Source organism: Pollachius pollachius, assembly GCF_949987615.1.
Source record: "Pollachius pollachius genome assembly, chromosome: 7".
NCBI lineage: Eukaryota > Metazoa > Chordata > Actinopteri > Gadiformes > Gadidae > Pollachius > Pollachius pollachius.
In genome coordinates this window covers 2033480-2048792 of record NC_136940.1, presented here as the reverse complement: position 1 = coordinate 2048792, position 15313 = coordinate 2033480, and the positions used below count along the sequence as shown (strand labels likewise).

At 45.7% G+C, this 15313-nt stretch overlaps 1 protein-coding gene across 2 annotated transcripts in view; it reads right to left on the bottom strand.

Moving 5' to 3' along the window:
- ryk (receptor like tyrosine kinase) overlaps positions 1-14518 on the bottom strand; it is a 47523-nt gene extending 33005 nt beyond the window's left edge. For both annotated transcript variants that reach the window (XM_079739811.1, XM_079739812.1), the window contains exons 1-2: positions 13816-14518; positions 248-369 (exon numbers count right to left, since the gene is read on the bottom strand). In XM_079739811.1, coding sequence (XP_079595937.1) covers positions 248-369; positions 13816-14044 — 351 coding nt within the window. In that variant the 5' untranslated portion in view covers positions 14045-14518. The remainder of the gene's footprint in view (positions 1-247; positions 370-13815) is intronic.
- Between the last annotated feature and the right edge of the window lie 795 nt (positions 14519-15313).

The window sequence follows — 15313 nt, the reverse complement described above, 5'->3', positions numbered from 1 at the left end:
GAGTTTGATACGGTCAGACAGCCTGTTGGCTAGCCTTTATTCTCATATGCCAAGAACAGTAAACGCAGTGGATTTATATTAGAATTAAGGTGTGTGATGATAAAGGTGCAATGTAATGTTGTGTGCCGCAAGCCTATGTCATGCGATACAAAATAGTGGGTCGTGATGTAATGCGAGTGATGTAATGTCTGCTGACTTAGCATGACGTAATGTGTTGTGATGTGACATGATGTAATGTAGTGCCTACCTTTGTCTTGGAGAACCAGGTGAAGTGCAGGCTGTTGGTGTCGCTGGGCACAGGCATGATGAAGGAGAGAGCGAAGTGGCTGACCACGTTGTCCCGCACGTAGTACAGCTCCGCATCCAGCCCTGCCAGGGAACACGTGGTGATCAGTAAATGGACTGCATTTATACAGCCATTTTCTCACCAGTGGCCACTCAAAGCGCTTTACAATATTGCCTCACATTCACCCATTCACACACACATTCACACACCGACGGCCAAGTCAACCATGCAGTTCGTCAGGAGCAGTTAGGGTGAGGCGTCTCGCTCAGGGACACCTCGACACTCACAGGTAGGAGCAAGGGATCGAACTAGCAACCTTCCGGTTACCAGCCAACCTGTTTTACTTCCTGAGCCAAATGCCTTACTACTTGTTTAAAAAGGCACAGCAACAAGGTGGTCGAATCCATCTGAAGGGTCTTGGGACTGGAGCCCAGCTTCTGGATAATCTTCCATTGACCCCATAGTGCTGAGGTTCTTGGGTACTGAGCAGGGATGTTTCTAAGGTATCTGAATGCAGCAGGATGAATCTAGTCTAGTGATAACATGAAAGACATCTCTGTGCAAGTACTGTCGTCACAAAGACGTGGAGGCACGCTGTGACCGTACAAGATGTTCTGTTCTTCTAACATTATTAGATGTGCGATGAATGTTCGCAATTACAGCGTTTACTCTCCACCACTCTCCCCTCCCACTGTGTGTAGACCTTTTAATTGGCTCATTTGTAAAGTGGTCGACCACCACCAGGAATGACGAGGTTCGGAACCACGACAAAAGGACTGGCTCTCCACAGACGGGCTCCTTTCAGAAGAAGAATGAGAGCAGAGAAAGCCTCACTCAGCCACATGAAAGACAGCACTAGTGTCCCCGAGTTCCCGACCAATGACAAAGACAGCTCCATCTGCTAGCACTTGTGGCGTTTCACAGCCCGGGACTAGAGTAAGAAATACAGCAAACCCAAGAAAGAGACTCTGCTTTGATAAGACTCCACGTCCCAGACGAAGGACAGGAGAACAGGGCAAGCCTTTTCCAGATTCTATTTGTGTAGTACGATATCCATTCACAAGCTGCACCACCAGGGTATACTCTGTACCGGTCAGCATCCTGAGCTGCATGACCAGGCGATGCACACAGCCCGGGAGAAACACACTTAAAAGCAAGAAGAGACTCGAGTCTCAGACCAAGGACTGGAGAGCAAGGAGTCAACCTTTGCCCTGTTCTGCACACAGCAATGCAAAGAACATGGTAGCGTAGTACAGAACGGGGAACCTTGTTCACTGTTCTGATCAAGTAGGAGGTTAGCGATGGTTAAGGTGAGGTGAGGGTCGGCTGAGGGATTTGGGAGGGTCTGCTGGGGGTCTAGTGAGGGTCTGGAGTAGGGGTGGGAATCTCTTGGCATCTCAGGATTTGGTTTCCGATTATGAGGTCAACGATTCGATTCTAAAGTGATTATCGATGCAACAATTTTTTTTATGTACATTTCCATGAGTGATTTTCAAAAATATATATATACATCAGAGTTTGCTTATCACTTCCTACTTTTGTGATGATCATTAAAGACATCAACAGATTAATTAACTTAACTAATATTTTATTAGAGAGAAAGCTTTTGTCACAAATATGACTTTCTATGAACAATGCAATAATATTTTTCATTCAGATTATTAATTGATCTGCATCGAGACGGAATCGTCCTAGAGAGAATCGCGATGCATCGAACAATCGATTATCTTTCCCACCCCTAGTCTGGTGAGGGTCTTGGTGAGGGTAAATAAGTTTAAAAAAAAAGTTTTTAACTTAAAGTTTAAAATATTTCAGCCAAATAACTTCATGTTAATTTAAATGTCCCTGAGGACCACTGTGTAATTTCACCCATTACAGGGTCCCACCGAAAAGGTTGCAGAAACAAAGCCAGCCAGGTATCTCCCTGGACTGGAAGAGGCCTGAGGTTTCCGACGAAGGGCCGAACGTGTGAGGTTGTAAAGGCAGGTAAACATATGGCCTGTTTGGCCCTTTGAGACTGTACCCTTGATTACGGGCTATACAGATAATATGTAATTGAAATGAAATTAAGACCTCCACACAGTTTTTAAGGGCATACCTTCACATCCTAATTAATTCAAACAATTAATTTCACAAATCAAACATACAACTCAAAGACGATAAGCACACGATGACATCTTCGGATCGCCCAGATCAAGGACAGGACCGAGACCGGATTTAGACTCTGTATTAAAATACCTCTCTGTGCGTCCCACTCTAACCCGGGGGCTAAAAATACAGGTGTTAACGCATAGAGGACAGACGTACAGACGCCTGTGTGGTACGGACACCCGTTGCAGCGTAATTATGACAGCTGTCTGCGGCGGCCATGAGGTTGTTCACACGTTACATGAGAAGGGCTGGCGTGTGGATCACTGGCGTAAAGCTGGGAGGTATATATGGAGAGAGCGGGATCGCCACATGTTTACCTACAGGCTCTTTTCTGGATATTAAAGGCCTTGTGAATGTGATAAAATGTAAAGTGATATGATCTTCTTGTAAAACAAAGCAGAGTGAATTTCACAATCGGCTTGGTACCCATATCTAGAACACTGGTAACAACGTCACCGATCTGTGATAACATGGAGTCAATCACGCTCCTGTCAACACTCACCCTCTACCGGAGGTCTTTTGAGCAATCAGGGCGGGCTGCCAGACATTTAAATCATCCTGGAATCAGCTGCAAAAAGACTAAAAACTGCTGTGTGTCTCTCTGTGCAATTCCACTGGGAATGCCCAAAGAAACTGGAGGGAGGGATGGAGGGAACATGCTGGTTAGCTCACGTCAGAATGATTTGTGCTAGCTTAAAGGAAAACTTCAGGATTTTCAACCTGGCAACCTAATTTTCCGATCGTTTTCTTGGGGAATAGGATAGGTCTCTAGTAATGAGCAAAAACTCTGCTGCCTTTATCCACGAAAAACAGGCTGCGATCCAACCCCTCACAGCACCCAGTCAATATTCGTCCTCTAAAGAGCTTGTTTTGTCCACCGACGGGCTCATAATATTAATATAATAACATAAATAAACATAACATTATGAAGATGTCCCACACAGAGGAATACGAGTTGTTTCTTCACATTTCACTTGATGACGTCTGTTTGTTATCGTGTCCAACCAAGTCTGGCTCAAGGAGAAGCCAGACTCTGGAATCTCAGGTTGCAGGATGTTTCCCTATTGTTGTTACAATCTTAACCCTCCAACCACCGAATCTTTTAGATGACAATAAACACCTCTCATTAAGGGTTAGGGTTAGGCGTGTCCAACCGAGACCCGGTTCAGCACAACAACTAACATACCGTGATCAAGCCAAGGGTAAAGAAACAAGTAGTATTCCTGTGTAGGGATCCTTAATGATGGGACAGAACCAGAGCCTGTCAGGAACACGCCCTTTAAGAGGCTGTGACGGGCTTCATTACCCAAAGGATTCAATTGCAGCCAGTTTTTTCGCGGAGGACGTCAGCGGTGTTCTCGTTCAATACTGGACCGATCTCAAAACTCGTTGTCCGTATCCTCGACCCAAAATTATCGGAAAACAGGCTCTGGGTTGAGAGACCCTCAAGCTCTCCTTTAACATTGGCAGCGAGCTCATAACAGACCCGTGGGCTCCGGCAATGCTTCTCCTGCCAGGTAGCCGACCGGCTCCCAGTGAAACTACTACCAAACTGTCACACTGACCACTGCGTCTACCACATTGGGGATATTTAGAGAGGGTGTGCGTGTCTTTATGGGCGAGTGTGTACTTCTACACTTTGTGCGTCTGAATGTGTCTATACTCTTTTGTATCTTTGTATCATCCATGCACAGTCGCTCGGGCTCCATTGACAAGTGAACAAACAAATCAACTACTTGAAGTGAGGGAATTCCACCGAACAAACCCCAACTTTTCTACCCCCTAGAAACCAGCCTTCCGCATTCAACATATAAATAAAGCAAATAATTATGAATCTTATACCAAAAATATTAATTTATATATTTGCAAGAAAAGATCGATATTTGAGCAAAGAATAAAAAATATCGCCATACTTTGACCTAAGTTTTTAACCCCACCTAGTATGATACTATCTCTATGGAACCCATTCCGACTGTACTGTAGATCAGATAACCAGATGCACATGAGTTATGTGTTGTTGAAGGTGATAGACCTAGTACCGGCTGAGAGCACCCAAGATAAACACAAGAAGTGTAGGACGCAAGCTACCATAGCTACAGGCTAGTGGCTCTTATTGTGAATCACATAGACTGGCAGCAGAGAGGGGGCTGGGCAGAGATGAGAGGCTTCTTGAAGGACACACACACACACACACACACACACACACACACTTTTATTACTCTTCACAATAAAAGACTCACTTCAGTCGGTAGAGTGCTCATATAATTAGAAAGCCTCACTTCAAAGCCTGGAGGGCTGAAGAGGGAACACGTTTCTATCACGGGGAGTGGATCATATCAGAGAAGAATATAAATAGCCTTTCTAGTACAGAAACACCATGTTGTTTCACAGCCCCACTTCCATTTGATCTGGGCTGTGTTGTCAAACAGGATTTTTTTTAGTATCTGGAGTAGTATCTAGTTTAATCTGGAGACACGAACACAACCCTGGAAACCATGCTGGGAGAGTGGCTTGTTCTCTGATTAAATGCAGTAGGATTGGATTACTCACAAGCAGCATGTGACTACAAACTCCTCCACACAAATAAACTACAGCAAATACAAAAAATATTTCATATTGTTTAATATACTAAATTATAAACGAGTATAGAATATAGAGTAGAACATATCTTGGAATAATTGTATAAAGTAAAGCAAGACAAGTAAAAGAGAATATAATATTGTATATTAAGAAATGAGGAGAATGTATAAAATATAATTGAATAAAACAGTACATTATTGCATTACAAAGTTCAACAGCAGTGTATAATCAAGTATATAATATAGGGTATAACAGAGAACATAAGAGAGTATAATTAGTAATCTATAGTAAAGTATAAACAAGTTCATAACGGGGTAATTTATGAGTGTGTGAGTACAATAGTGAATATCTAATACCTTAGTGAAGTATATAATGAGTATAAGAGGGTAAACATTCAGTGAGCGGTGGCTCGTGTTGCAGGCTTTGTAGCCACAGAACAAAAAGGTATCCCTGTCCATGTAGGGGGGGCGACCAGGTGCTACACAGACCGGACTGTGTTCTCCCTGTCGGTCGAGGTTCTTACCTCAGGGCCCGTGGCCTCTTCCTCTGTACCACTGTGGGCCCCTACCTCTACACACCAAGGGCCCCTATCCTAAAGGGATGATTATGGTTCCACGATCACGCAACGCAATGACCACGCAGACACTTGGACGCAGTTGTGAACCTTTATGGTTCTGCGTGGGGTTTTATTAATGGGACCAATCACAGCCCTTGCTGCTGCGTCGCTTCGAAGGAAGTAGGGGTGGGAAAAATAATCTATTCTTCGATGCATCGCGATTCTCTCTGGAGCGATTCTGTCTCGATGCAGATAAATTAATAAATCTAAATAAAACTTTTTTTTTCTTTTTTTATTTGTTCACCTGCTGCAACATTCTGTTCGCCAGAGGGGGATAATTTTAGTAATTTTTAAATTATTTAATTTATCTTCAGTGTGAATTTGCCGATCTGATTTGTCTTGACACGATTGCGATTCAGCCTATGCATAGCATGCACGCAAACTCACAGCCAGACACAAGAACTCCTAATTCAAGAGCAGCCTTTTCTAAAATGACATAGAAAAGAAAGATTAGAAAGAAAACAAAACTAAAACCTATTTTTTTACATACTTCAATATTGTGTTTTAATGCAAGCTGCATTGATTATTGCAATGTTCATAGAAAGTCATATTTTTCTTTCTTTCTAATAAAATATTAGATAAGTTAATTCATCATCATTGATGTCTTTAATGATCATCGCAAAAGTAGGAAGTGATTAGCAAACTGAGTAGCAAACTCAGATGTACATGTATATTTTTGAAAAACACGCATGGAAATGTACATTAAAAAAATTGTTGCATTGAGATGCATCGATAATCGCTTTAGAATCTAATCGTTGACCTCATAATCGGAATCGGGAGGTGCCAAGAGATTCCCACCCCTAGAAGGAAGGTTACAATTTTTTGGAGGCGCACGTCAGGCCCTTGCGTTGCGTCAACGTGGGACCATAATCAGCCCTTTACACACCAAGGGCCCCTACCTTTAAACCAAGAGCCCCTATCTGGCCAGACAAAGGGCCCTACCTTTAAACCAGGGGCCCCTATCTCGACAGACCAAGGGCACCTACCTTTAAACCAGGGGCCCCTATCTCGACAGACCAAGGGCCCCTACCTTTAAACCAGGGGCCCCTACGTCTACACCAAAGGCCTCTACCCATTTCATGGGGACCCTTACACTACAGGGGCCTCGTTCTGCCCCAGGGGGCCCAACCTCTCTCCGGAGGCCACAAAAGATGTCGGCTGTGGCCCCTCACTAGGTAGATAATCGTCTGCGTTAACCTGGGAGGGCGACTTTGTTCATGAGGGAAACCCCGACCAGATGTAAGTGGGGGGGGAGAGATGGAGGGAGGCTAATGACTCACAGTCTATCATGTCGTCGTGGGTTACAGCAGGGGAACACTGAAGATGTAACCCTACCGAGACACAGAGAAGCGGGATTCACCAGGGATGTACTTGATCAAACAAATACCACCAACACCGCAGCTGGCGGGCTCAATGCGCTAGGGAGACGGTGCCTCTGAGCAAGGCAGGTTTGATTAAATTATGCAGTCCTATGCTACAGGGAATGATACGCTTGTTTTCCCCATAAAAAGGTACAAACCCAGACAAAATAGATGGTATAAATGCACACATTTTCTAATCTAGCGTAGCATAGGTCTGCGTTATTAGTAGAGGATAATAGCATAGCACAGGTCTGAGTGGCATTGCAATGTCTGGCATAGGCAACCCGACTGCCTAGCATGTGTCATCGCATAAGCATTCCAAAGCCCATTCCAGGAAACGGGAGTTTGTATAAAAAACACTGAAACCCAGTGATAAACACTGGAGTGGACCGTTAATAATGGAAAATTATGAGATATCCTTTGGTGAGAGAGATCCTCTCTGGTGTTCCTGGGAGTGTAAAATGAACCCGTTTGAGGCAGATACTACAGGGTTCAGCATGGGACAGCGAGAGGAACCTCCGACAAACCAAAACAATTCCTGAGGTGGAGTCAGTCACGCGAGGAGAATCTGAAATCGACCAGGCCTTCCTACAAACCTTCCCAAACACCAGTTCTGCTCCGGCCCGAGATGAAATCGCAGCCTGGCTTTGGAGCTTTGGTGGATTACATTCCTCAGCAATGAGTAGAAAGTGTCACCGTGTTTGAGGTTTTCTTTAACATACTTCAAAGAAGCCATGCATCACCCAGCCGCTCCGTACCCCAGATCAGCCCCAAGGCAGAGAGAGACCAGGGGAGGGACGTCATCTCAGGAGAGGGTGAATGGACGGCATTTATACTCTGCTGTTCTGGTGGCCACTGTGGCTGCTCTCGAAGAGCTCTAACGCTCACATTCTCTCACACTCCACTGGGAACCGTTACGGTTCCGGCATCTCGCTTAAGGAAACACTGACAACACTTGGGCCAGGGGAACCAGCCTGCGAATCGGACCAGCACGCCACCACCCCCGTCCAGTGAGGAGCAGTGCTCCCCAGCAGTTGTTTACTGGTGCGTTACCAGTGGACAGGAAGACCGGGTTCACTCACTAAACAACGTTTGCTTTATTGGACTAACAGAGCCATCCTCAGCGTCCGGGTCCGGATGGGCCTGGGGTGGAGGTGGGGAACACAGGGTGCTTGAGAAGACCCGGCACGCCACCCGGACATGGATTTAGGGCTGTGTTTTCACATGGCAGCCCGTGAATATGGCTGTGTGTGTACACTACAGACCGGGTTCTCAGGGCTACGCAGAGACCGGATTAGTTCAAATGATTTGAACAGAGGTGGTGAAAGGGTGCATTGTCTAACCCGCCATTGGAAGCAGCATCGGGAAGGTGAGAACAGACTCCAGCATGATGAAATTCAAGGAGGATCATGAAATTGTTTTGGGGTGTATCAGGTACCCAAACACTGCCTTTAGCTCTACATATCTGCTGTTTCCTACACACACCGTCCAGCTTGGTCTTACCCTGGCCTTCAGCACACCACTCTCTCCAATCCCATCGAGGATCCAGACCACAGTCATAAACACACAAAGACCAGATCTGAATAAAACAGGACCGCAACCAACTATAAATACATTCCCTCCAAGATGGCCACTTATGGACAAAGGGGACATCAGTGCCCCCCCCCCCCCCCAACGCCCACCATTCAACTGCAGACTCTTTGGTATCAGGCATGAAGGAAATGAATACAGCTGTCAATCATTCTCTGGCTTGTTATCTTTTCCAGGCTTCTGATTGGCTGACAGCTGACATAGGAGGGCCTTAGTACGGGTGCACGATTTGAAACTGTGGGATGGTACAAGTCACCACCTTTGTCACCATGATTGTTTAAGGTCAAACATTCTCAGAGACTCATATATAGATATTGAAAACAAGAAGCCATTGAAAAGGTTTCGTACCATTCACAATTGAAAGTCGGAGATTGTATTGCAGTTTCATTCATTCATGACTCCACATCTAGCTCCACGGTAACCACATCCATAATGAATAGGCCATGGTCAGATTACAAACAGAGTGTTTGATACGGTGCGCACACGGTCAGCCCTCAGCGCCCTGCCAGGGGCATTGGGGCACAAAGGCATTCGTTGAAGCAAACCAAAATGGCTTAAATATAGTTTAAATAGCTTTTAATGGTTATTGGTGGGAAACCGGCGGAATCACTGCACTCACTTTCATTCCTCCTCACCGATATTTGCTAATATGGCAGGAGAGGTGAGGCAGTGTGACCAACCATTTGAAGGCCGGGGAACAGGCTTCCTCCAGTGTTCCGCCGACTGGGAATATTCCCCTCGGAACGACTGGAAAACATCCCACAGCTGGGTCTTCCATGGAAAACCTGGCTCCAACACCCGGCTATTATCAGGAAGGGCTTGCCTGGTTTTGGCCATGCAGAAGGCTTCCTACGGGCTGTTTTTCACACTCAGTCTACTGCTGAGTGATCACACCGATACTGAGCTGCTCAGAGAAAAGGGAGGGAAGCGATGGAGCGACTGGAATTAGCGAGGAGACATCATATTAAAAGATCGACTAAATGCAAAAGTACTAACTTTGCAGATAGCTCCACACCTGGGGAAATATATGGTACTGCAAATCACCTTTCTGGGGTGCATTGACAAGCAAGCGTTTAAAACAAGGATTTGCAGGTTTCTGTTTTTGGCTCTGACCTCCTCTATAACATCACCATTCATTGGTGCCTTCGTGTCTTTAATCAAGAAGGAATTTAAGATTGACAATTATCAGGTAATCTAATCCAACGTTCAGATGTAAAAACATAAGAACTCGCTGAACTGTGAAGTCCAATGTAGAGGATATCTATCAATCATTTATACATTAATATAATGATATTATACTTGTGGAATGGTCAAAAAACAAAACAGAGGGCAGGGTTTTATAAAACTGTTGAGCAGGGACACGTTTAGTGTCCTTATGCAGTCAGGGGCCATTTGGGGAACGCATTAAGACATTAAATTAAGTTATAATGATTCAGTTTCAGCAGGACCATCAGCCAGGCACTCCACTGATTGCTTGCTGGCGAGGTGTGTGTGGGGGGGGGGGGGGGGAGAGGAATGCAGGCGATGATGGGGGAGGATGGGAGGTTAGCTGGCCGGTCATGTCGTTGCGGAGGATTTACGGAGAGAACAACTCCCTTCCCATTACTCACATGTGTAAAAACGTTCATGGAGGCAGCGGGTACCTGACCCAAAGACAAATCTATAAATAAGGAACCGCCAGGGTCTTCCTGTGCACTTCCCCGTTCCCGTCCCGCGGGAATCATGTTCGTTAAGGTTATGAAATTAAAACGCTTCAGGAAAGGTTTGCACCAAACTGTCAGACCCCGTGTGGACTGCAGCTGAACTCTGGCGTGCTCTCTGGGCCGTCACCAGATAACGGATAACCCGCCAACATGGGACTGGACGCACACATGACGTTCCACAGTAAAAGCCCCCTACCCTCTGGAAACACATCCAGTCTTTATATGAGGTAGAGGGTGCTGGGAGTTTACGGCCCGGTGCCAGAAGGTGCGGCTGAAAGCGTCGCTGGGTTTCAGTTCAACGACCTGAATCGACCAGGTCAGACGTCCGTGGTTGGACCGTAGGCGGATAGATTCATAGGTACACGATAATCACATTACCTATTGATCTCCTTACAATTATCAAGGGTCAAGGAAGGTAGAATAGTGTAGGGGTTAAGGCTTGCTACACTCGTCCAAAAGGTTGACGGTTCCAGCCCCGATGCCCACTGTCTACATGGAGATTGACCCAAGCAGCCCTAAGCCCTAGCTGCTCCTTAATGACATGCATCTCAATTCAGTACACGCTGTTTTAAGATAAAAGCTCCAGAACATCAAGGTGATGGTAAAGAAGGGAAGCCACATCCAAGTGTGTGTTCCGATTGGTCGGAACGCTAGGGCCCGCCCCTGGACAGAGCGTGGGATTGGTTGAAGAACCAGGGAGACCAGCCAGGTTATCCAGTTATCCAGAACCTTGTTCCGCTCATCCTGTAGAAAACAGACGGACTGAGATCTGCAGAAGAGATCACACAACTATGGACGCCCAAGGGAGGAAGGGGGAGGGAGGTGGGGGGAGAGTGAGAGACAGAGAGGGTGGAGAAGATACTAAGATAGAGGAGGTGGAGAGATAGGGGGTAGGAGAGAGCGGGGGCAATAAGAGTGATAAAGGGAGGGGCAACACAGAGAGGAGGCAGGGAGACGACAGAGAAGATAAAGAGAAAAAGGTAGAGAGACCCAGGAAGACAGGTCGAGAGGGAGAGAGAGAGACACAGACAGACAGACAGACAGAGGGGAAGGGGAAGCGAAGAAGGAAAACAAATGTCGATCTAACCCAGGATTCCGGCTGAGGAATGGCGGACATCTCCCCAAACAGCCCTATCTGAAGAGGAGAGAGACCCTCTCTCACTCACAGGAAGCTCTTGTTGACCCAACAGGGGATCCAGGGCACTAACACTGATGGGTTCCTATTTGTCTTATTCAAGGGCCTCAGCTAAACATGACAGAGAGCAGCGCTGAGGCGGAGCGCATCAGGGCTGCATCCATTCGTCAATTCAACGATCCATCTCTACAGGCCAGATGCAGACCATGCATTATCCAAACTCATTAATAAAACTATAATTTTACCGTTGTTAAAAATACCAAACATTTCCATTAGTTACATACACCGAAGAGACAGCAGATACGCTTCAGCGACACAGTTAACAGGACGGAAAGACTTTAACAACTACCCTCGCTTGTAGAGAGTCTCAAGCTGGGCTGTGTTTATCAAAGTAGCTAATGTGTGAAGCCAGCTCTCCCTCTCCCTCTCTCTCTCCCTCCACTGTAATCTAAACTTCTCGCCCCATCATTAGACTGTGCCATGGTGCTCACGTTGTTAACAACTAGCTTCCAACAGTGCCTCCCACACAATTAAAGCTAACCCAACATTAACAACTCTGATAAAAACAATGAACTATCTCCTTCCCCCCCCCCCCGCACCTCTGTGAAACACTGGGAGACTGTTTCAAAATAAAAGCATGGGGATATTAGCATGGTTAATCAAACTAAAAGCATGTCATCTAGTTTTGCCTCTCCACCGCCCCTAAATCCTTGAAGCATCAGGACTCCCAATTCCTCAAGCGTTCTCTGTGTCGCCATGACAGACTGCTTGGAAAAAGAACCACTGGGCAAAGTGTTCAGGGGGGATTAGTGTGGAATGGTATAATGGAGGTTTCTCCAGGTACCAGAGGCCATAGTAAAATATGAGACACCAGAGAGAGGCGAAGGCCAACAGATCTGTTATTATCACAATGTCTGTTGAAGGCGTCAGTCTTTTTTAGGCCAAGGTGTAAGCGGAGAAGGAACACTACTGGTAAATTGTCCCAGTTGATGATTCATTCTGCTTTCGTGGATACGAATTGTTACATGTTGTAGGCTTTCCTCTGTCTTCTGCATGTCTGATTTTATACCTGATGGTAAATTAGACGATTCAACCATAAAAACACAGACAGGAACTGTTTAGCTGCATCAGCTAAGTAAATAGGATCAGGTTATTGCGATAAACCCTTAAACGGCTTGAAGAGACAGCATCTAGACTTTGGCGAGATTTTAAATAATCCTCATCCTCCTAATCCTATGACAGTCGTTAAACCCTGTCTAGTATTATCCTACGATAGATTACATCTGTCATCCCCAAGGAATCCTATCCTTTCACTTTAGGATCGGGATGAAAAGGCCCCGACATAAATGAAACTGAATCGAATGCAATGAGGAGGGTTGATCATTCTTTCTGTTAACAGTCATTGGGCAACGGTAATCCACTCATTTTACATTTAGGGCATTTAGCAGACGCTTTTATCAGAAGCGATTTACCACAATTCCCACACAACCCGCTCGTCTGAAGAAGTTAGGGTTAGGGGTCTTGCTCAGGGACACCTGACACTCAGCTTGGAGGAGACGATCAAACTAGCAACCTTCCGTCTACCCAATCATGGAAAAAAAAAAAAGAAAACGAATAATAAGAGGCCAGTGTTTCCTGAGGATGCATTTATTGTCATTTTCCCTGCAGGTGTAGAGATCAGGCCGGCATAGATTGGACCCCACCTGCTCTACGTGATTCATCCGACCACTTAGTCCAGCGTGCCTTTATTTCAGCAGTTACCCCGACGTGCAATTATCCCTGGCCACTGCCAGTAAAAGACGCGCACCTGGGCAACAGTAAGCAGTCTTCTTTTGATAGAAAGGGGCACAGTTCTTGACCCAATACATGCTGTACCAAGATATACTGCCTCAAAATACAAATGATGTCTCACTCACATTGCATTAGGCTTGTTTAATACGTCTATATGCAAGTAAATACGCAAAGCGACTGCAAGTATTGTCGACAGTTGTCAACTTAAAGACAATAACCCATCTGCAAGACGTTACAGAACCTGGTAACGCATTAGACGACAGCCATCACATCGACATTCACGTCTCAAACACATCAACTGGATTCAAACCCGTTCAACACTAGATAAACACCCAGGTGTACTTTCCTTCCAGTCGTTCCTGCATACAATACCCAAGCACATGAATAACGTTCATGTTTATTGTACACAATCATAACATGCAAGTGTGTGTATGCACATTTTTATGTGGACACCTTGTCTATATTTCCATTGCCTTATCTTACTTTGGTGTTTGGTATTTTTACACTTTAATGTTGTGTAATGTCTTGCTTCAGCTGGGAAGTCGTGACAGAGACAGCCTTGGGATCAAAGAGTAATGCGAAACAAAAAACACAAAACTTACCCAGAAACTTCTTCACCTCCTCCAGGCTCATGTAGACGTTGACCCCCTGGTTGTTGTTGCTGACGGCCGGGGGAGAGCTGCTGGGGCCGGCGAGGCAGAAGGCCCCCTCCAGGCCGAGCAGACACAGGAGTCCCCCCAGCCTCCACAGCACCCAGTGAGGCCAGGCCCGAAGCCCCGGGACCCGAAGCCCCGGGACCCGGGGCTCACAGCCGGGACTCGACCCCAACATAGCGGTGGTGCTCGTTGTTGTCTGGCATGCAGTTTTTGTGTTTCTCTCCGTGGTCCCCGCCTGAAACTAACCACTTCTCATCCGTATCTAAAGGTAACCCCGGGAGGCAACATTACTCTGGACTTAATAACGTATAAAAACCGCACTTTTTATCCAGAGACTTACGAACCTTTTAATGGGTGTTCTCGCGAGATCCACAGCTGTCTATGGTAGTCGGCGGCGTTGTTCTCGCGGTGCGCAGCTAGCAACCAGCTAACTATGATAACCAGACTGGGGTGATCGGCCGCGGTCGGGCGTCCTCGGGTTTCCCAGTGTTGAATTAAATCCCAGCGCTTTTATTCACACCCACCAGATGTTGAGGTCCGGTAAAGTTTCATACTTGTACGAGTAAACACGATAAAAGCGCCTCAAAAAAGTTATCGCGCTAGTGGAGCCAGTATTTCCCTTCCACGGTTCCTTCCTTCCCCGCTGTCCCACTTTTCGGTCTGTGGGAGAGAGAGGGCTTCTGCGCATGCGCTCGCTGCTCTGACGACAGGGTCCGAAGAAGCGCGGGTTCGTTTGATTCGGAACCACATCTAGATTCATGGTACTTTATTAAGCCCCAGGGAAATTGTTTAATAAAAAATGCTCTGCTCAAGATGTTTAAAATGTAATATAAGTAGTCCTACAATAGGAAACACAAAAATAGTGGCCAGAGGATGGCAATACAAATCTTAAATATATAGGAAGCAATAAACAGAGAGATATGGATAATGTTCATTCACATATAGTCATTAACATAAAGTGACTCAAATGCTTTGATAGCATTTCAGTCCCTTCAAAGTTAATTAAAAACGAATGAATGACGATGAATAAAACACATAACGGTAACTTTAAATACTGCTTTGAGAAACGATTGATTTGAATTAATGCAAATAAGAGACAAGGAGAAGGCTTATTTGTTTAGAGAGGCAAATCAGCTCTGGCATGTTACCCCAGAATTAAGTCTTGCATTTTGAGCTCTGCTAAAAAAACGAAATAACTCATGTGTTTAAAAAAATACCTTTTATGTTATGCTCCTGTCATATTTGATGTCCATGCTGTATTGACTAATGTGATAAGACGGGCCAACTCTGGTTACACTCACGAAATAAAGGCCTCTTATTGGTCAACATTCGGCCACAGAAAGTTCTCATTTAAACCCTGTTGATGCATTAAGATGATGTCACCCCCCTTTGTAGCCCGCAACATGGGTACCTTGGGATGGAGGCTGTTTGATAATACCCGATA